The sequence below is a fragment of the Aedes albopictus genome, chromosome 3, assembly GCF_035046485.1.
Source record: "Aedes albopictus strain Foshan chromosome 3, AalbF5, whole genome shotgun sequence".
Taxonomy (NCBI): Eukaryota; Metazoa; Arthropoda; class Insecta; order Diptera; family Culicidae; genus Aedes; species Aedes albopictus.
The window spans coordinates 21,324,520-21,347,428 of record NC_085138.1 but is presented as its reverse complement, the minus strand read 5'-3'; the positions used below and the strand labels follow the sequence as shown (position 1 = coordinate 21,347,428).

Sequence of the window (22,909 nt, the reverse complement as noted above, 5' to 3'; positions counted from 1 at the left end):
TGAATATATCTCAAGAATGTGGAAGAACCGCTCTTGGAATACTTTCCAGGATTCTGGAAGAATTCATCTTTGAATTCTGGGATAATCCTATTCAGGATTCTGGGCTAATATAATTCTAAAAGATTTTGGGAGAATCCCAAGGGGAAGCTTCTCTTAGGATTCTGAGACAATCTTTCACATGATTCTGGGAGAATTCCTCTTCTGATACAATCCGTCTTATAGATATGGAGTAATCTCACTCAGGATTCTAGGAAAATCCTTAATAAAATAAAAATGAGTTTAAAGTCCCTTTGAGGCAACAAAACTCACGAACGGCTGAACCGATCAGGATGACTCTTGCATGGTTAGATTTGTATTCATGGTGGCTGTGTTTATGTCTGAAAAAAAGTTAGAAAAATGAACTAAAAATGTAAGAAAATAGACAAAATGCTGATTTTTTATGACCTGGGAAGAAAATCAACACGATCGAAATGAAAACAATCTAGAGTGCTATGCTGCAATGACCTTAACAATTGTCAAACCACCAAAACTTGGCAAGGCAAAGTTTGCCGGGACAGCTAGTCCTTAATAAAATTCGGACAGAATTCCTACCAAGATACCGGAAGAGTCTTGCTTTCTTTTCTGCATAATATCGCTGAGGATACTTGTGTAATCATTTTCAGCATTCTGAAGAAATCTTTAATAATTCTAGAGGAACTCCTTTCAGTATTCTGGAGTTTATCTCAGTACTATATGGGAATACTTCTCAGAGTTCTGGGGATTTCAGGATTTTTCTTTCAATTCAAAAATATTAAATTTCATTTTTTTTTCTAGAATTCACTGTCTCAACGTTATATCTATTTTCGAATTAGAGTTCCAAAATGTTCGATGTGTTAGCTCAAATTTTGGTATTGAATTTATTTAGACATATAAAACTTACAATGAACTTGAGCTACAAGCAGCATACTAATTATTGTATAGTTTTGTAATATTTTATAGAATTGAATCGATGTGAAAACATCGATTCAAAGCATTCGATAAAATCGGTGAATCGATTCTGCAGTGCTGACCCAATTCGAATTGATTCACAAAAATTGATGTCTCAGCTTGATTTGCCCAATGCTAGTCTGCACACTCCGGACACGTAGGAGAGCCTGCATGTCCGAATCTGTGCAGATACCACCTAAAGCACCCATGGCCTGACAGAAATTGTGTCAAGTGAAAATTCACCTCGCCATGGGGCCTGCTCGTCCATGGGCTGATATCGTTGCGCGGGAACAGCGTTTCTACGATCTTCTGCAGCATCTCGGGTGAGCGTTCCGGGGGCGCTGACGCTCCTTTCGTTGGCCATGACTATTCTGTACGCATCACCCCAGGGTGTCGTGTTGGCTACCTGGCAGAGATTTTCGAAGCACGATCGTTTTCGTGTCTTAATCTCTTTGTTCAGTGCCAGTTTAGCCGCCCTGTAGGCCTCATCTCTTTCCGCTCTACCCTCATCGGTACGAGCTCTTTGCATCCTCCTCTTAGCTCTTAGGCAGTACGCTTTGAGCTCTGTGATTTCTGGACACCACCAGTATACTGGTTTCCGTCCATTTCTGGGGAGCGCTCGCCTAGGCATCGCGGCATCGCATGTCACAAGTGTTACGCCTGTTTGTCTGTGCTATATCGTACCGCCAGGTGGTCACTGTGCGTGTACCCATCGTCGACCCTCCAGTCTGAGCCTTGTCATGGCTTCGAGTAGTGCCCAGCCTCTCGTGTTAGTCGATCGGCTACCCCACTCAATCGCCCAGGCGTTGAAGTCTCCGCCGATGACCACGGGACTCAACCCTATTAGCGCGTTTGTTAACGCATCCAGCATTGCTAAGACTGGTCCATCGGCCACCTGACTGTGGCATAACAACTACAGTAATACACCCCATTGATCTTCGAAGCCCTCGTGCGACCTGGAAATTATTTCCTGGATCGGAAAACGACCGGTTGTACAAATCGCCGCTAGATTAGCCTTATCTGGTGGGATGTGGTAGGGGTCAGCTAACAGGGCGCAGGGCGATGTCTATACTTGACTCCGAGACTGACTGTCACAGCAACTGCTGTGCAGCTTCACGACCTCCTCGCGTGCCTGGGCATTTAAGCCCGCCTGTCGTCTGGTCCTTGTTCGTCGTGGCGAAATGGCTTTCTACTCCACACTTCCTGCAGAGTTTACTCCGATCAGGGTATTTGCATGCCGAGGACTTAGGGGCTGTTCATAAACCACGTAGACCAAAATTTGGCCATCTCAGACCCCCCTCCCCCCTCGTAGACTTTTGTCCATACAATTTTTTTAAAATTTGTATGGAGCGTAGACTTTGACAAGACCCCCCCTCCCCCAAAAAGTCTACGTGGTTTATGAACGGTCCCTTATGTCCTTGCATCACTTGAAGCACGCCAATGGCGGCTCGTGTATGCTGTGCGGGCACACTGACCAAGCTACCTTGATCTTGCCGACTAGGGTAGGACGGGGCAAGATGGCCACCCGGGGCAAGATGAGCACCCCTCTGTTTTACTACTTTTATGATGAATTTTGCCCAAACAAGTTCATAATCCGTTAGAATAATGTTTATCCTGTTTGTAAACCTGATATAAGGTACTTGTTAATGAACGAATTAAAAAATATCGTCAAATTAGTCAATAGCATGGATTTTTGGCATTTTCTTATAAGAAATCATCAGAATAAAATAAGGTTTTTATGTCAGAATCAAATTTTTACCATAATTCTTGTTATCAGCCAACATTACTAGCTTACTGCAAAGCATTTTAATTTATATTAGAAAATATTTTCTAAAAACTAACATTAAAATTTATTCAATTTTAGTTATTTACCTATAGTGGGGCAAGATGAGCACCCCTGAGGGGAGTATAGAAAATATTTTGAAATTATTGGATTCCACTCAATAGTGCCGAACATAGGTTTCCGTAACCTCTGCAACTATTTGGTTGCGTAAATTCCTTAAAATAAGCAACTTAATAATCGTTTATTGTTTTTCGGGTCATTTTGTATAAAGTTTTATAAAACCGCATTTTTTTTCAATAATCGAAAAAAATGATAATTTTAGAACGTGATACTATAGCTATAAACAAGGTTCACTATATCAATCACTGTATGGCCAATTTATTGTTAAAATATTGGGATTTTAATGAAGTGCTCTTCTTGCCCCGTAGGGGTGCTCGTCTTGCCCCGTAGCATGTTCGAACTGACCGTAAAACATCTTTTTTGTTTAGTCAAACAAATCATCCTTATTGTCAATTTTGAACCCTCCCATGTTTATGGGTGATAGAAAACATGATATAGAAAAGAACTATTGAGACGTACTTTGAAAAATTGCGTTAACTTTCAATAAACTCAACGAGATCCTTAGGGTGCTCATCTTGCCCCGCCCTACCCTACTATGGCCTTGTTCGCCTCCTTTACGGGGAGCTTGAACGTGGCAATTTGCGTACCAGCCGGGCCCTTTCGCAGATGGATCGATGCACTTGGTACATCTATCTCGCACTGCTGCTTGAGTACGGCTGCCAGCTCTTCTGCGTCGGCGATTTCGTCCAGGTTTTAGAGCTCTTACCTGTGCTTTTTCTCCAAGTACTTCCTGGGCTAGTGCTTTGTAGGATGCACCTTTCTTGGTCGCATCCTTCTCCAGCACTATCATCATGACGAGACGATTTTCGCCTCGCATGGCCTACAGCACTTCGGCATATGTGTCTGCCTCGGTTTTGAAGACCAGCGCAGCGCGTCGATGGAGCCGAGAACGCTTCAGGAAGCCTTGAGCTGTTAAAAGAGTGCTGAGTGGAGAAAGGCCATGATGGAAAAGCTGCGGTCTCACGAGGAGAACGGAATGTGGATGTTGGTCAAGTAGGTCTACAAGATCAAACGGAACGCTGCTGGAGAGGCAATGAAGTGTAAGGCTCGTCTGGTCACCCAGGGTTTCAACCAGAAATACGGGCAGGACTACAACGTGGTGTTTGCATCGGTCATCTAGCAGACGACGCTGCGGACGCTTCTGGATATCGCTTCGAAGAGGAACTTGTTCAGGACCACACATCGATGTAAAGACGGCGTATTTGTACGGCACTCTGGAAGAGGAGCTGTATATGCGGGCAGCCTGGTGGCTTCGATGTCGCAGGACAGGAGAAGAAGGTTTGCAAGCTGGTGAAGAGCATTTACAGGCTGAAACAATCGGCTCGATGCTGGAATCACCGTCTGCATACTGTACCTCTGGCGCTCAAATTCAAGCAAAGTCAAGATGATCCGTGTCATTACATGAAGGTTGCCAACGGGAGGCGCATCTACGTCGACGATATCATGATCGGTTGCGAGAGCGAGGAGGAGATCGAAAAGGCAAGGAGTTCGAGATGGCCAACCTAGGTGATGCGAACTATTTCCTGTGAATGGAAGTCCGAAAGGAAGGTGGACAAGTACGGCATTTCGCTGGAAAGCTATATAGATCGGATCGCTGAAAGATTCGGTCTGGGTGAAGCAAAGTGCGCGAAAACCTCGATGGAAGATGGATTCGTCCAGACCAGGGAAAATAGTCCTCCGTTGAAAACGAACAAGCAACACAGGAGTGTGGTGGGGGTGTTGCTGTACGTTGGCTGTCTGCGTGTGCAAGTGGGTCCCTTTTGGGGAGAAGCGTGTGTGCACCAACGGAAGCCGATTGAGTGGCAACCAAACGAATGGTTCGCTACCTGAAAGGTACAAAGGATTGGCGGTTGAGGTACAAAGATTCTGCAGGCATGCTGGTTGGATATGCGGATGCAGACTGGGCGGGTGATTCCCACATAACCCGAGGAACCATCCCTTGGATTCTCATTCTATAAAAAAGAGATGCGAAAGTTGTGGTTGGTTCCCGCCTGAAAGCCGCAATAAAACGGAATGGAATATAACCTGCTGAAACTCGGTCGTCCGATTCAAGGAGCATTTTATGTCTCCCTGGTCTGCAAAACCATGAGTCGATGAGCCCAGCTGGATTCAAGGTGTAGCCATAAGTCATTACCAAGATCTGGGAGGAGGAAGTATTATCAGAGGAGTGGATGGAAGGTATCGTGTGTTCCATCTACAAAAAGAGCAATAAGTTGGATTGCGGGAACTATCGCATGCTGAGCGCTGCCTACAAGATACTCTCTAAAATTTTATGCCACCGCCTATCACCGATTGCAAGAGAGTTCGTGGGGCAATATCAGGCTGGATTTATGGGTGAACGCGCTACAACGGACCAGATATTCGGCATCCGCCAGGTGTTGCAGAAATGCCGCAAATACAACGTGCCCACACATCACTTGTTCATCGATTTCAAATCGGCGTATGATACAATCGATCGAGAACAGCTATGGCAGATTATGCACGAATACGGACTCCCGGATAAACTGATACGATTGATCAAGGCCACGATGGATCGAGTGATGTGCGTAGTTCTAGTATCAGGGACACTCTCGAGTCTCTTTGAATCTCACAGAGGGTTAAGGCAAGGTGATGGTCTTTCGTGCTTGCTGTTCAACATTGCTTTAGAGGGTGTAATTAGGAGAGCGCGGATAAACACGAGTGGAACGATTTTCACAAACAGAATGTTTGAGACGGCCATCTACGGCGAATTGCAGAAGACGGGACTTTGTGAACCACAAGCTTCATCAGCTGCTGAGAGAACCAACCATCGTCCACACCTCGAAAATGGAAGGCTACGGTGGGCGGGTCCTATGTCGAACACCGAATACTAATTTTCGAGCATTTTCCGAGGTAAAATTTTGCCATGATCTTCCAATAAAGAAATTATTGTGATATCGTTTGAAATTAAGCTGAATCTGTTTTATATTATTCCAATATTTTTTTACTAAACCATATTGTCTTATCTAGATTTATGCAAGTTTTAACAAGTTCTTTAACTACACTGTGGTGTTGCCACATTAAAACTATATCGTGTAACTCTCTGTTCGATTCCGATCAATGACTTGTTGAAACTGTAGTTTAGGTATGTAGTTAGATCTACACATATAATGAGCTGCTTGGGCATCAAAAACTCTACTAAAATATGATAGGTATAGGTACGTCTAAAGTTACATTATTACAGTATTGCTCAAAACGAGTTGACAGTTTTAGAATATAAATTAGCTCTTCTGGGCATAACTGCCTTGCTTTTTTCTTCGTTTATTCGACTTTTCTTATACCTCGTAGGTGGTAAGCTGCATTGCTTTATATTTAAAAAAAATCCTACAATTTTCCGGTATGCAATGTTCGAATGAATCGATATACTACAAGTTGCCTACCATGGTGTGTGTATGTGTGTGTGTGTGTGTGGTTGTGATAAAATAACATCTTGCAATTAAATAAAACAAAACTCGAACTGAAAGCTCAAAAACAAACCGATCCAAGTAATCACCAAGCTGTCGGAGAGTGAAATCGTTGATATAGTGCTGATAAAATGCTTCTAAGCCAGTTAAGAGCTCTATATTAGCACTGTATGAAAATATACCGCCCAGGCTGCTCAGTGAATATTTGGGGATAATTTCTAAGAACTAATCCGCTTTCTAATAAAAAAATAAGACATATTCTTACGGAAGTAATTACAGTGCAGGCTCTCCGTTATGATACAACTCTTCCCGGCGGTGAACCAAAAACAACCCGGAATGGACATTCCGTTTCCCCCGGTTTCCGTTACTGGTGGTTCTTGGACTTCTTCTTCGAAAATATTCTAAACACTCCGCTGCTGCCGGCCTTTTTGTCCTTGGGCTCCTTGCTGCCGCCCTTGATGAAGCTGGCCTCGCTTTCGCTGGAGCTTTCCGCCGACTGTTGCTGATGTCGGCCGCCGCCGAGCACTAGGTCAGCGGGGCTGCCGGCGGCACCGGGGGGTACTCCTCCCACGGGAAGCGAAGCCGGCCGATTGGCTTCGTGGCGAGACTGGCCCCAACCTGTAACGAGAGCGTGGAATGATGGGGGGTGCTTATAGTTTATGATTGTGAGGAGCTTAGTGTTAATATAGGATAGAATGTGGGATAATGTAGCACTCAGTGTAGATAGCACACGTTTTTTTTAGTAAAATTTCGCTAACCTATGCGCAGCTTATTGTAATGGGCTGTAAATGACTCATTCATCTGCCTTAGTATTTCTATATGAACAAACCAAAATAATAAATAAGCAATTCGTTTAATTATTGATGCGCCAGATCATGTTTTTTTTTCTATATTTTATGATTCGTCATTAACCCGTTAATAGTGGGAGATACCAATTTAATAGAATAAACATGATTTCACGAATAAATTTGAAATGTGATTGTAAGGATCACACGTTCGCTTGGTATTTGGATGGTCATGGGTTAAATTCCCAACCGCGTCACCAAAAACTTTTCGTCGAGAGGATCCACGGCGATACAAACAGACTCCAGATGAACTGATAAGGAACAACAGCAACTACACTGCCGTGAATCGCAAGTCAGTCCCATCTGTAAAAAGTAGGCATTGAGAAAATGGCCTCTGAAGTTTTCAAATTCGATTTCTATGTGAAACTTTAAAAAATCGCCATGAATTGAAAACTTCAGCAATCATCATGAAACTTTCACACATTGTTTAAAACTTGAATAATATAATACTGGCTAAAATAGTGTTAAGTTTTGTACTGGAGGGTACACAAGTTCGTAATGGGACTGACTTGCGATTACATTTCATTATGGGACAATCTGACTTGGTGTTGTTTTTTAATTTTACTGAACAAACTGTGGGGTTAGTATTTCCCTAAGAAGGAATCACCCCTCACGTGCAGCATACACGACTTACCCAGACTGACGTCGGTTCGCAAGTGACAAAAGTGAATGCGGTTGAGTGTCACCTGAAGTGGTTGCTATGCACGCGGGGATGCCAACATTGTCCGCTGACTGTTCGTATCACAGACAAACGTATCATATCGCATGCTGTGGTTAATCTCATTACCACAGCTCTATGCAAAACATCTTATATCTCACACAAACTATATATTTTTATTCACGCAGCAAAAATTTCACTTTTCAAAAAATGGTCTAATAGCTGTAACTTTTTGAAAAGTGCATCTAGAAATCTAATTTTTACTGTAAGTTGTTTATCTAGTTGTGTATCAGTGGTCCAATTTTGGGAAAGACCGGGTTATTCTACATAAAGTTAGAAAGATTCTAGAAAAAATCAAAATTATTCGATACCTAATTTTGAATCGCTATATCTTCGGATTCAATCAACCGAATCCAATGGAATTTTGTGCGTTTATGACTCATATAATGAGCTTTGAAAAGAGTTTAACTTAACTTAAAATTATTAACAATAAAAAAGGTTACAGCAATTTCATTTATTTTATGATTTTTTTATTAAATTGGTCTAATTTTGATATGCTTTCCATTACTTTTCACATTTATTGCCGGTTATTTTGTTACTTCCTTTCAAAACATGTTCATGTTAAAGGTAATTCGAGGGAATTCAAACAAACTATAATTTTAAGCGATGTTGAAATTTTCGATAGTTTGGTGTTATATTAGAAAAATAACCTAAACGCTATAATTTTATTCCGTGTGAACAATTTTAGGTTATGTCAAAAGTTTTTCAAAGCTAATCCTATAAGTCATGAACGCTCAAAATTTCATTGCATTTGGTACATCGAATCCGAATATTTAACAGTTCAAAGTTGGCTATAGAATAATTTTTACTTTTTCTAGAACCTTTCTAACTTCATGTAGAATAGTGAAAATTTTACATGTTCCGATCATTTTGTCTATCCCCTGTACATCACGTGCTCTTCGGTCTACAGTCGACGATGTAGAGGGGCAGCAACAACGTAGCATTCAGTGCCACTAGTGTTAGATCTCAAGTATACAAGGTCAAATCTTTGACAAGGAATGAACTAAAGATCAAACATCTGTTTGACACTAATAGAAATTCGATCGAGTCAAACAAGATGTTTGAGCTTTGGTTTCTTTTTGGAGAAATATTTGCCCTGTGTATGTACTTGAATCTTTAGTGAACCTATTCACACTTTTCTGAAAGAATCTTGGGGAGAGATCCCTGGAAGAAATCTACGAAGAAATACCTGAATCAATATCGGAAGGAATACCTGAAAGAATGCCGGAAGCAATTCCTTAAAGAAATTCCTGCAGGTTTCCATGAAGAAATAACTAAAAAAAAGTCTGGGAGTGTTCTCTGCAAAACTCTCAAAAGGAGTGCTGCAAGATTTTCTGATGCAGTTTCCGTGAAGGAATCCCGCTAGGACATTCCTAAAAGAATCATGAAGGAATCAATGAAAGAATATCGGAAGGAATCCCTGATGGAAATTCGGGGAATGTCCATGAAGAAATCCCGAAGAATTATCATAAGAATGATAATAAGGATTGATGATAATGATAAGGATTAATGAATGAATCACGGAAAGGATACCGCTGAAGGAATGTTGGCAAAAAAAATTGAGTAAGAAATACATAAAAAAATCTCTGGAGAAATCAAAGAAGAAATCCCTGCAAAAATCTTGGTAAACATCTGTGATGGAATACCTGGGTGGTATTCATTGATGGAAACTCCGGAAAAACTTCCTAAGAAATCCCGGAAGAAATCCTCAAAAAAATCATATGAGAAATCAATTAAAGAACTCCGGAAGAAATCTCTAAAAGAGTCCCTGAAGAGTCTCGGGAGGAATTCCTGAAAAAGAAAAGTCCAGGAGTGCCGGGAAAAGAATCCTTTCAATAAATGAAGGAATAACGGAAGGAATTCCGGGAGAAATTTCCCCGGAATCCCCGGAAGATCCCCTGTATCCTTAAATGAATCAAACTCCTTAAAGAAACCTCGAAATTTGGGGAGGTGCCAATGGAGGAATTCTGGGAGAAAACCCAGGAAAAATCCTGGAGGATTCCCTGATGCGGCTTCGGGTAATGCGTAAAAAAAATACCGGAAGATATCAGTTAATGAATTTCGGGAGAAATCCCTGATGCCAGAAAATATCCCTGAAGAAATCCCGGTAGGCATAAATGAAGGAATCCCAGGAGAAATACCTAAAGGAATCCCGGGAGACAACCCAGGGTTTGGAAATTGAAAACTCAATACACATTCTATAATAACACAAAGCGCGGATCGATGAAGAGAAATCGACAATGGCAGATAGGCCCTTATGAAAAACCATTGCCGATGTATTCTAGCATAACTCTGGAATGCCTCAACCAATTTCAATCAAATTTGGCACACACATACCTGAGATTAAGAAGAAGGTTATTGAGATAATGAAGTTCAAGATGGCGGTTCGGACTCCAATATCGCGGTCAAAATTTCATAACGCATGCTTATAATCGTTGATGTGGCTCCGGATAGATACTCATATCTATCGATCGGGCTTGATGAGTAGAAATCTAAAAACGACATCGGACGCCATTTTGAAATCCGAAGCATAATTCAATATACCTGCCATAGAAAGGCGATTCGGGCTATGACACCATGCGACATGGGTATCTAGCGATCGGGATCGATGAGTTGTATGTGGTCAAAACTCGATATTTGACGCCATTTTGAAACCATAATCTGCGATGCCGGCTTTGTGCCATGCAATGTGGGTATTAAAGTGGCCCACACTTATATGAAAAACAAAAATTTCGAAAAATGCAAAGTTTTACCTCCTAAATCAGTTGTTTTGAACTCCCAGAAGCTACGTTCAAAATTTGAGCAAAATCGGTTGAGCCTAAGGGGGCGCTCAAAACGCTTGAAGTTTGTATGGGAAAACTTGGCCAAATGTATGCAGAAATTTTAAGTTTTCGAATTTTACCGCTAGGTGGCGCTGTAAGTGTTCAATAATAAAACCCTTTGGTATTATTGTAGGTGACTATATGCCAAACAACTTTGTCGAAGACCGCAAAGTGATCCAACGTTTGTGAAAAAAGTTATACCCTAAGGTAAGGTGAGGTGAAACATTATAAATATTTTTCCAGTACATGTAAAGGAATAATATCAATAATGAAATCTTAATTCTTTGCCTCACTTTGCCTAGGGTATAACTTTTTTCACAGACGTTGGATCACTTTGCGGTCTTCGACAAAGTTGTTTGGTATATAGTCACCTACAAAAATGCCAAAGGAATTATTTTTTGAACGCTTACAGCGCCACCTAGCGGCAAAATTCGAAAACTTAAAATTTCTGCATACATTTGGCCAAGTTTTCCCATACAAACTTCAAGCGTTTTGAGCGCCCCCTTAGGCTCAACTGATTTTGCTCAAATTTTGAACGTAGCTTCTGAGAGTCCAAATAAACTGATTTAGGGGTAAGACTTGGCATTTTTCGAAATTTTTGTTTTTCATATAAGTGTGGGCCACCCTAGTGAGTATCTATCGGTCGGGCTTGATGAGTAGAATCATCGCTCGCTTGCGTATCCATCCACCGTATTCTTTCATTATCTTTTTTAACAAGCATCATATTGCGGATTTTTAGAAAATTTTCCACTCTGCGGTAGCCGCCGAGTTCTACCGCAGCTGTCAAAGTCCTACCGCAGCTATGAAAGTCATCGTATCATTGAAAAGTTTGGCCAAATCAAAGCATGCTTGCAAAGTGAAATGTTCTGAAAAACAACAACAAACAATGATCATCGGCGTCGTATCCAAGGCTCGATCCAAGGTATCCTTGGACTGATTGATGATACCTTGGTGAAAATCATCAGTCTGGCAGCTGCGGTAGCTTTTCAATCTACCGTAAAACGGAAAGTTTTCTCTAAATTAGCAATATCTCATCGCAGTCTTTGAAAGCCTTTCACCTTGTAAAATATATTATTAAAATATATCAGCGTTTGCTTCAAAAAGGTCATAAGTTAGCTCCTGTGGATCACTGACACACCCTTTTTGCCTTTCTCGTTAAGTGTATAGCGAAGGCTATATGTTCACTCCAAAAATGACTTTTTGATAGAAGGCCCGGAGAGTCGAGTCACATATACCAACCAACTCAGCTCGTCGAATTGTATGTATGCGTGTATGTGTTCAAACAAACTCACGTCACTTTTTGGCAGTAAATCTCATCCGATTTGAATGACCGATGGTTTTTTCGACGGGGAATCTGGTCCCATTGTTTCCTATTGAAAATGGTTCGAATCGGTCCAGCCATTCCGGAGTTATGGCCATTTAGGTGTTCCGGATCGGTATTTCGGGAAGGGGTCAGATATGAAAATGTAACAAACCCATGCATGCGACACACCAAACCACGGCATTTTTGATAACCTGATAAACAGTAAGCAGGAAAATATTCGCATACCATATCTGAACCACGGTGTACAGAAGAAGGTGATATATTCTTTATTACACCAACGAACCTAACCTCAAAATGACTGACAATTCACAGGTCATTTTGACAGATGTAATATGAGCATGAAAAGGACGGCAATAAGATCAGTAAAGTAGAATATATGATCCGTCTTTTTCGTGCATGTGTGTGGTCTGTCAAAATGACCTCAGAAGTGTCAAACATTTTCATGGCTAGCTTTATTGGTGTAATGAAGAATTCCCGAAATCTGACAGCTATTTGATGACGTAATTCAAATCGTTCATATGTGATCTAATACTCCACACCAATTTGATCAATGTGAAAACGATAAGAATGACGTCACATGTTTACATCCAAAATAGATGTTTACATAGGTTACTAAATAGCCTGCCTTGTGATATTTATGCCGTGATCTGAACCGGTAGTGTTCCGAGATCAAAGTGTGCTGCGCAAAGAAGCAGATGCAAAATTTTCTCGGTTCGTAAATTTTGTCCCGTTCAATCAACATCTTGCGGTTCCATCCATCGCGATGGATCGAGTAGCAGTCGACGTTGTACAACCAGGAAAAAGCTGTCCAGATTCCGCACAGCTACACCACATTCGATCTGTGATAACAAATCGGGCTGCAGACATAGATCAGCAAGTGACGTTGATTTCCTCCGAACGATTGCCAACGGGGTCCGATTTAATCCGGGGTCTGCCGTCCAGCGAATTGTAGTCTACAGTGTACAGTGGTCCACGAACCAGATTTACGAGGAAAGATGCATTCAGCGCCTTCAAATGATTTTTTAGACAAATATGGTCTTCTACAAAGTTGTTCCTCAAAATAAGGCCCTCTTTCCAATGTATATGAAAATTAGGGTGGTCCATATTTTCTAAGAAATTTTAAACCAAACTTTTTTTATTTGCTTGAAAAGCAGTATACATGCTTTGGAAAAGTTGTAGATCTATCAATTTTGAGCAAGTTTGCTGAAGACAGTTTTTTTGTAGCTTTAAAATTGACCAAACTAGAGATATATTTCTGAATAAGTTTAGGGTGATTCAGGAAAAACATTTCTGGCTTTAACTTTTTCAGTTTCAATTTCTCATCAAAGTCGCCCAAGAAACACTTGTAGAGCATTTGAAAACGCGTCTATTCGTGCGTTGAGACGATCGTTATCTCTTTTGGTTCGAAAGTTATGAACGCTTTTCTTCAAAAATCATAGTTTATTCAAAAAGCGATATTACGGGTTGGGGCAAAGATAAAAAATATCTTTTTCCAGCATTCAAAAGAAGAAATACCATCAGGGTACCAGATTCCGCTCATCTAAGGCCAGTTTTGCAGAAAAACATCATCTGTTAAATGACTGGTGAGCCAATTTGTAATGTTTTTGCATTTTAAGTTAGTTTAATCTAAGTACAATCGGATACAAAGCAAGACTTATGTGAAACTTTTCATAAAAGTATGGTTTTATTACAATTTATGTGAGACCAAAGTGGTCCTAATTCCGCTCACGGACAAATGCATGCCATCTTTTAAATAGACTTTTGTGGAAAAGTGAATTATTTTTGCAACTCTTATGTTTTTACAATTATTTTTTCCTGTTCAGCGGAAGTGTATAATAGTGATTGAATACACTGTGTAATAAAATCGACAGTTTTTACAACTTTCACGTATTTTTTTGCGTGAGCGGTTATTGGAACACATAAAATTTCATACAGCTTTTTTGGGTCCAATAACCGCTCAAAAAATTCTACTGTTTTGTTTTTATTTTTTATGTTATTTGGTAAATATTGCATAAAATGGCTTTGCTCTCATTTAATTAATATTGTCCAAGAATATCAGCGACGAAAAGGGGGTTTTCAAGCGTGAAAACTTGATTTTTGCAACAGTGAGCGGCTATTGGGTCATGAGCGGCTACTGGTACACTGACGGTATTGTTATAAAACATATCAAAAAATTAGAGAGGTGTTAGTTTTGTAACTCAAGAAAAAAATAGTTGAAAAGTGCCTATATTTTCTAGAAAATCATCAATATCTTTTGAACGGAATGACGTAGCAACATTCTCAGCGCACGAAAATGTGCGTTTTTGGAAGCTTTAAAAGTGGTTCTTTGACGACTTTGATGAGGAAATTTAAATCTCTTTCGGCGTTCGGCGTCGGCATTCTAATTTGGGGTTCGCCGACGCATAAGAATTGCCTGTGTCGGCGACGCTTCAATTAGAATGCCGACGTTTTTACTTCGGCGAACTTTTGTTGGAGATATTTGATTTCACATATCGAATTCGGTCTAAAATAAATCAATTGGTATAATACTATATCTGAACCGCTTGTGTTCCGGAACCGATTCTGGGTCCCACCGGAACTGGCCAAATATAAAAATGAACCAAACCCATGTATGCGACTCATCAAAACGCGACTTTTCCGGTAACCTGATGAACGAAAAGCGGTAAAATAGTTTCAGACCATACCAGAACCGGTTGTGTTTTGGAACCAGTTCTGGGTGTCCCGCCGGAAGTGGCCAAATATAAAAGTGAACCAAAGCTATGCATGCGATACATCAAACCGTGGCTTTTCCGATAACCTGCTGAAAAATTAGAAGGAAAATAGTCTAAGACCATATCTGAACCAACAGTGTTCCAGAATTGGTTCCTTGTGTCCTGCAGAAAGTGGCCAAATATTAAAATGAATCAAACGCATGCGTGTGGCACATCAAATAGCTGCTTTTTCGATAGCCAAATGAAAAAAAAAGTCTCAGTCCGTAATTGAGACAACCGGTAGTGTTTCGGATCCAGTTCCGGGTGTCTCGCCGAAAGTGATCAAATGTAAAAGTGAACCAAACCCATGCGACACATCAAACTACGGCTTTTTAATAACCTGATGAACAGTTTGCAAGAAAGTAGGCTCCAACCCGGGAGCTTCTTGACAGCTGCCGAACAACGTCAGCGTACCTAAAAAATTTGGTCCGGGTGGTACTGTCAGATTCAAAGCGGCAAGCGCTACTTTTGAAAATGACGAAAACCAAGAATAACAAACCGCACAAAACATATTAAAATATTAAACAAGAATCTTAATGTGTTGTTTCTGCTGCTCTGGCACAGGAAAATGCAATTCAAGTGCGGTATGATGAAATTGTTTACTAGAAGTGAAAATTATATCTATAAAACGGCTGAGGGCAAAATAGTCGAATTTCATACTATTAATCAGAAACTCATGTTTTTCTCTGGTGCGGTTATTATACACATGCCAGTAATAAATTACTACTTATGCTTTACAGCTGCATATCTAGTGGCAAATCCAAAATGAAAGTTAAAAATTATCAGATCAGATGCTTTTTTTTTAGTTTGATCCTCGGTTTAATCTAGCATGCGCAGTTACAAATTAATATGCAAAACCGTTTAAACAAGTGCTTTTGTTACATTTCTTACAGCATCAAATCAGAATGATTTGAATTTAATCAACACTATTTTTGCGCTTCTGTCGAATACGTCCTTTTGATACGAAACGCTAGCCTCTTGTTGGCATCCACTCACCACGAAACAAAAAGACGTTTTCGCATGAACAAAAATTGTTGCGTCAGTGAAGGATGGACCCGTTGTTTACGTACAGTAGCGACATCTGCGATAGTCTATTTTACGAAACGACAACAGTGTTGATATTGATATTAACACTCACGGGCTTGGGCGCAACCTCCTGTCAAATTTTCATTCATGAAATGAGCGATCAGCTGATCCGAAACGTCTCGTAAAATGGCTCATTTGCAAGTAGGTACGCGAAACTGAGCTCATCTGTCAAGTAGTGGGGGGATTGCCCGAATAAAAAATACAGTAGAAAAACCGAACGTTATATTGTAACAGTACTATTTAGAACCATATTTTTACAATAGACACCACTGTAAAAATAAAAATACAAAAACAATAAGATGTAATGTAGGATACCATACCGTGAATTGTAAATAAGATTTTTACAATATACTATACGGGTTGTTAAGTATCGTAACAATATAAAAAAATATTTTTCTCCATATATATTTTTTTGCAAAACCATACATTTTATTGTTAATGAATTGTTCAAAATACTGATACGTGGGTTTAAATATACCGTACATTGTATGGTACATGAATGGTTTCAAACAATAAAATGTATCGTAAATAAATTGTTTTTAATTGTAATTTCACTACTGGTTATACATTTAATCAAATGGTTTTGGAATGGTTCTTTTTTGTTATGTTGTATTGTTTTACATTACATAAACCATATATTGTTATATTATCTTGCCATTTTCCTCCTGTTAATGGCATCTTAGGCTTATTAGATTTATTAGAATGCGCTTTGGGAATTCCCAGAGCATTTTGGATAACCCTTCATATATAGGATCGCCCACGTCTAAGTCTGAGTAGTCTCTGATTGCATTAACAGTTGAAGCTTAGGCTCCCATTCCCCACCAGCCAGATAACCGGGTTTCGCAAACTAAGCATTATTTGTGGCAACACTTTGAGCGGCATGATGGAACTATGCCGAGCGCGCTAAGTGTTATTAGACCACTAATGTAGTTGCATGAAGTGGGTGACGAGGTACATAAGTATCATTACAGCGTGCTTAACCGCTATTGCAATATTGAGGCACCAGTTTGACTAAAGTTTGAAATACTTAACAACTCATGAGATATCATCGACACATCGATTCAAATATAAGTTAGGTTAAAAAGCGAACCCGCAGACGAACCTATATTAAAAGTCATTTCAGTGTTCAGTCCAGTCCATATGTTAAAGATGGCTCTACGTCAAAGATAAAGTTTGTCAACCGCATTTGATTCGATTGTGGTCGAAGGCAAGTTCACATGAGAGAAGAGGCTCTCTTGGACCCCTGCTTGGACCTGCAGTTCTTAGGACATCTGGTTTACCACTGATTTAAACATGTTATTGGCATTAACCCTTTGGAGCCGGAGGGGTCATATATGACCCCGGCGATGAAACCGAGCATAACAAACGTGTTCGACACCAGCGAGGTTGCGTCAACAGCGGCGAAAAAAATCGATTCCAAAAGGTTAAAAACTTATTCACTTTTTTTCTTTCCTTTCCTTTGCATCAAAAAAGTCACAAACATCAACAAAACAAGGCACGGAAAAAATCTTAAACTGAATAAATCTGGTGTTCGATTTGAATAGGTCGAATCTGCATAGGAATCACAGCAAACATACGATCTATTCAAATCGAACAACAGAAATAATAAAAAATTCACGGAAAAATAATGTTTCGGAAAAGTGAATGGTTCAAACGTAAGAAAAACAGTATAATATATTGTTACATTAAAAGCCAATGTAAATGTATAGTATAGCGAACCATTTCATTACAATACACTTTATTGTAGCTGGTACACTGTATGGTGCAGGAATGGTTTTCACCATACACCCTATGGTTAATTTTTATCCGGGTGGTAGGCTCAGACCACAATAGTGACTACCGCTAGTGTTGTAGAACCAACATTGGGTGGTTCGCTGGAAATACGAAAGTGAACAAAACCGGTGCAATATAAAAGAACAAGATCTTTACAAAACTAAAACGATCTCATCAAATCACACCTTTTCAGGTTTCTGAGGTGTAACTATACTAACTCTTTTGCATCTAAAATAACTGCGTGAAATTTTGATGCGACTGATTGCACCCTCGCGCTCTGTAATGTAGTTGAAATTTGAATGGGACTAAGTATGGGGAATTTCACTTGCTGTGCATAAAAAAATACTTTGTCCAAGACCGCAAAGTGATCGGCCTCCGGTGATAGTGAAGGTGGTCATCATGCAGTTAACTAAGAGGTCAGATGATGGTTTTGGGAAAAAAAATCTTGCTTTCAGTAGGCACTACCACCACTAGGTGCATTATTCGTTTTTTTTTTTAAATCGAAGCACAGATTTGATGAATGAAGTAGAGTAGTGATACTAAGATGAACGACCTAAGATATAATGCGGAAATAATTATGGCTTACTTATATTTCCATGGCTAATACATGTATAAATTGTATAAAATGTATGTATAAATACATAAACATGTAACATGTATAAAATTAAAACGTTATTGAGGATATGTTGAAATATTGATTTTATTTTCGTATGTCTTTACAAATGGTTATATAATACTGTTGTACAAAGCAAATGATAGTCGTAGTGCTCTGATGACTTTGGAACTTTCACCAATCGGTGCCATAATCGTTTGTTTTCGAATAGGATGAATATGGGAGCGTGAGATTACTGATGGCACACATCCCCTAGTTGAGAAATTTCAATACATTCTCACAGATCTAAACATTCTGAATGACCCATCGAATTCCAACATGGTTCTTTTGTCCAACAGTTTGTGGCAATGTCTGCCTCTGCCACAGCATCCATGTTTCAGGGTGTCCCGTCCACTCAACTTCAGTTTTCCCGGATTCCGATTCCCGGATTTTTTCTCGGTAAGGACAAACTTCCCGGGTATGAACAAATGCATGTCATTATTCTAGTAAGACACTAATTATTGCATTTTTTTATACACAGTTTTAACTTGGTTTATAACTTGATAATAATTTAAAAGATTTTCTGACTTCAAAAATCATGATTTAAAAAACTCTATGATCACCAAAGTGAATTTCCCTTTCTTACAAGATATTTAGCAAGGAAGTCTTTGAATGAACACACTTAGTTGAGCTCGGCTAATTTTCATTCTTTTGCCGAGATCCGCATAGTCGAGTGATCGGCAACCTAAATTTAACTAATATATCGGTAAAATACAATTCTATTCATAGCAGCACGTATGGGTGCCGCTGGCATCAAACTCCAAACGTCAAGAGTGTTTAACCGAGATTCAGCAAATGAACTTTAACCGTTATGTGTCCGATAAACATTTTGCTTTTTTCTACACCGTGCATTTTAAATGGGCGCTGGGTACCCGGGTATCCTGTCGGCCACATAAGGGTTAACCGAGATTTGCACAGCCGATCTCGGCACTCTGTTTTAACTGTGAAGACGGAACTAAAAGGATCAAAACTGATTACACTCATTCGAAGAGGGTTTTCTGTCGAAAAGGCCCTTTCTATTACAAGGAAATGGAATATATATGAAAACATTGATGATGATTAACCTGGGCTTGTTAGGGGAATATCTGTAAATAAAAAGAAAATCGGGTTAAGTACGGTTCCTTTGAATTCCACTAAGAATTTGCATCCTTGACAGATACGTATTACGACCTAAACTGTAAGGTCGTCTTCAGTGTCTTGTACTTGACTCGACTGAAGAGATCCATCGCATTCTACTATGTATAAGACGTGTAGAATGCGATGGATCTCTTCAGTCGAGTCAAGTACAAGACACTGAAGACGACCTTACAGTTGAGGTCGAAATACGTATCTGTCAAAGGATGCAAATTCTTAGTGGAATTCAAAGGAACCGTACTTAACCCGATTTTCTTTTTATGAAAACATTGTTGAAATTGATGTCATTTTGCCTAATTTTTTCGTGAAATTTTTGGCGAATGTCATACAAAATCGGTGGAAAAATAATAAAATAAATTTGGTGAACTACCTGGTGTTCAAAGAAAAACATGTATCATTGTTCTGCATCCATCGTCATTTTAAACAGTTTTATTGCTGAATCCAAAATCTCTTGACACCGATTTTCTCCGAATTTTGTAGAAAAAAAAATGAGTTCTTCTCCAATACATTCAACATTTCTTCCTCCAGGAAATACTCCGTAGGCTCTGCCAAAAAATCTCCCTAAAACCTACAACTTCATTTAAAAAGCTGTGTTTGCCTTTTATTGCAGTAAAATATCAGGAATTCTAAAGGATACTCTTTCGGGGGTGCGAGTAATCCTTCCAAAAGTCGTATTTTTTTCGAAAAACTTTTGAACATTTTTTCACACATTCCGTTGAAGATTCTTCTGTTGATTCTACTATTGTACTCAAGAAATTTGTTAAATTTTTCTTAGAGGATTCCATCAGAGAGTCTTTCAGTAGTAGCTTTTTTTGGAAAATTCCTTATAATTTCCTGTGTTACTCACTCACTCTTCAGATTTTTATTTGCATTTTGTCTAAAGTTCCTCCAAAACTCTGTATAGAAAGGACAGATACAATTTCGCTGTGAATTCTGTCAGGCAGTTATCAAGATTTTTCATTGACTTCTGCCAAAGAGATCAAATTTAAGGGATCTCTCTGCAGGTTTACCGAGTTCTCCAGGAATTCCGAGAGGAACTTCTTCGGTATTTTTGCTAGAATTCTCGTGTCAAAATTTTCCTAGCAAGACTCAAAAATACTAGGACTAGGAAGGTGTTTTTCTAAATTTCAAACAGTGTCCAAGGACAGACCCTTCTTAGTATCAGCTGACATATCGATTACATCGTTCAGGTGAGTATCAAGCTCAAATGAATTTAAGGGGCCCCGATGCAAAGGAGTGTAAGTGACATTTTGAAGAAATACTTCGGCACTCAAGATTGTCAACAGAATTTCAAATTATATTAAGGAAAATAATAGGGGTACTCACTAAACAGATTAAATTGCTGTGTAAGCCATGATTTTCTGCTTATTTGAAATGTTTCATGATTTTGCGAATGAAATAATAAAAGATTGCCTTGGTGATTGCGACGTTTAATCAGTTTACGCTGTTAAATGAATCCCCCTAATAATTTAATTTCGTTTGTTTTTGGAATTGTATGCAATATGTATGAAGAAAAATTAGTAAAAATTCTGACCCCCGTTTTCTCAAAAGTTGTTTATGTTCAGTTTTAAATTGCAGATAAGCTGTATATTTAGTCTTAAGAAGGTAACTTTGTTGAACGCTAATGTAAATTGTGTTAAAATAAAAATCAATATTGACGAGCTTAGACAAAACCATGTTTCTCCATACTCTGTTAGTACCAAATGTATACTGAAATGATGTTGTTATAGCTAGTGGGAAACACGCAAACACACAATAGATGGAGCTCCGACACCGTCACACGTGGTTGGTAAGATGGCAAGATGACTAGGTATTTGAAAAGAACAAACTATCCGCCGCCAAGCAAAAGCAGTGGCAGACCCATCACCCTTCACGTATCTCTGTGAACCCGCCCGGTTAGACTGCGCTGTAGCATGAAGGGTTAATGCCCAAGATCACCAGAGACCCGCGAAAGAGAGCACGCGCGCAGATCAAGCAAAACACAAAGCCTCTAACCGGAAGTGTATCCGTCCAGGTTGATGTTGTTCCCGAAGGTGTTGCTTCCGTTGTTGACGGACGTGTGCTGGTGGTGACTGTACTCCGTCGTACCACCGTTAGACCCTTGTGGAACCTGTGGCGGAACTGGCATGGGCAGGTGATGGTGCCACGTGGTTCGTGACGCTACGGTGTTGCTGTTGTTGTTGTTGTTGGTTTCCCGTCCGGTGGGACTGCTCATCTTTAGGTAACTGCTACTGCCGACGTAGTTGTTGTTGCTCGTTGCCTGTTCTCGTTCCCGTTTGAGGAACTGGTCGTGCATTTGGGCTTGTTTTTGCTGCTGCTGGTGGTGGTGATGGTGCTGGTAACCGGATGGCGGTTTCAGCGGAGAGAACGTACTCAGTGGGGGAGATGTGGCCGGAAGTGGCGGTGCAGGGAACTCTGTTTTTCGCAGCAATCGGGTTCAGTTCGGAGGGAAGGGGTGTTTTACACACACATATACGGTACAAATGAACGGAAAGGGACAGAACAAACACAATGAACGCATATATTGAGACAACGTGAGACATTGAAGGGATTTTTGCGGGATCTATTGGTTATGGTTATGGTAGATATGGACTTACCGGATGATCTCAGTTCGCTGTGACGTAGCCAGACGTCTTCGCCATTTCCGTTTCCGTTGTTGTTGTTATTGCCATTCACAGGGACGCCTCGCTGCTGGGTGGCTGTATTTGGTTGATGGGAGAAAGGTCGTGGAGGCGTATTGGTGTAGTTGCCATTGTCGTAGTCTGCAGTGGAGTCGAGATGAACATGAACAATTACATAATCAAGTACCTACATAGTGTCAGTCAATGATAAAACGATCCTTCTGATAGTTGGTACCGTCAGGGACACGAAGCGTAGTCGAATGAACGATTACTCACCATTTCCGTTGTAACTACCACTGCTCCCACTGCCGGTTTTGGGACGAATTTGTACTGTGCTGTTGTTGTTGTTGTTTAATACGTTTTCGGTGCTGGATTGCCGTTGCGGTACCGGCGGTGGAACAGCTCGTGGTGGTATTGGTGGCTTGTCGGCTAATCCATAGAATTCCTGTGTTGGACTTTGTGGCGCCTGGAAGGTACTCATGTGTTGGTGCTGTTGCTGTTGCTGTTGTTGTTGCTGCGATAGCCTTTGCTGTAGGGACAGAAATACGAATTCGATGAAATATGTTCCGCTTTGTCCTGAACTACTTCGCATGGCAAGTACGTATGCCAAAATGGCATAATATGAGGAAACTTGCCAATAGCATTACTATCGGGACTGCGTGAAAACTTCTAGCATACCTGGTTCTCTTGCTCTCTAAGTTCCTTCTGCTTCTGCAGGAAGGCGATCTGCGGGGTTTGGAGAGTGCTACTGGCGTTGCTGCCGGACCCACCGGATTTGGCACTGTTCAACGACGCCCGGGAATCCCGTCGCTGTGAGTCCGGCGACGAAGTTCGCGAGCTAATTGACGAGTTGGCATCGCTACGGTCCAGGATCGGGGACTGGGGATTGATCT

At 40.3% G+C, this 22,909-nt stretch overlaps 1 protein-coding gene across 6 annotated transcripts in view; it reads right to left on the bottom strand.

The window, feature by feature from the left end:
• Positions 1 to 5,808: 5,808 nt before the first annotated feature.
• LOC109418319 (spectrin beta chain, non-erythrocytic 5) overlaps positions 5,809 to 22,909 on the bottom strand; it is a 289,495-nt gene continuing 272,394 nt past the window's right edge. For 5 of the 6 annotated variants that reach the window (XM_062860375.1, XM_029864202.2, XM_029864214.2 and 2 more), the window contains 5 exons: positions 22,695 to 22,907; positions 22,293 to 22,545; positions 21,993 to 22,157; positions 21,391 to 21,810; positions 5,809 to 6,909 (listed from right to left, as the gene is read on the bottom strand). In XM_062860375.1, the coding sequence (XP_062716359.1) occupies positions 6,656 to 6,909; positions 21,391 to 21,810; positions 21,993 to 22,157; positions 22,293 to 22,545; positions 22,695 to 22,907 (1,305 nt within the window). In that variant the 3' untranslated portion in view covers positions 5,809 to 6,655. The remainder of the gene's footprint in view (positions 6,910 to 21,390; positions 21,811 to 21,992; positions 22,158 to 22,292; positions 22,546 to 22,694; positions 22,908 to 22,909) is intronic. The other variant, XM_029864223.2, reaches the window with a different exon arrangement.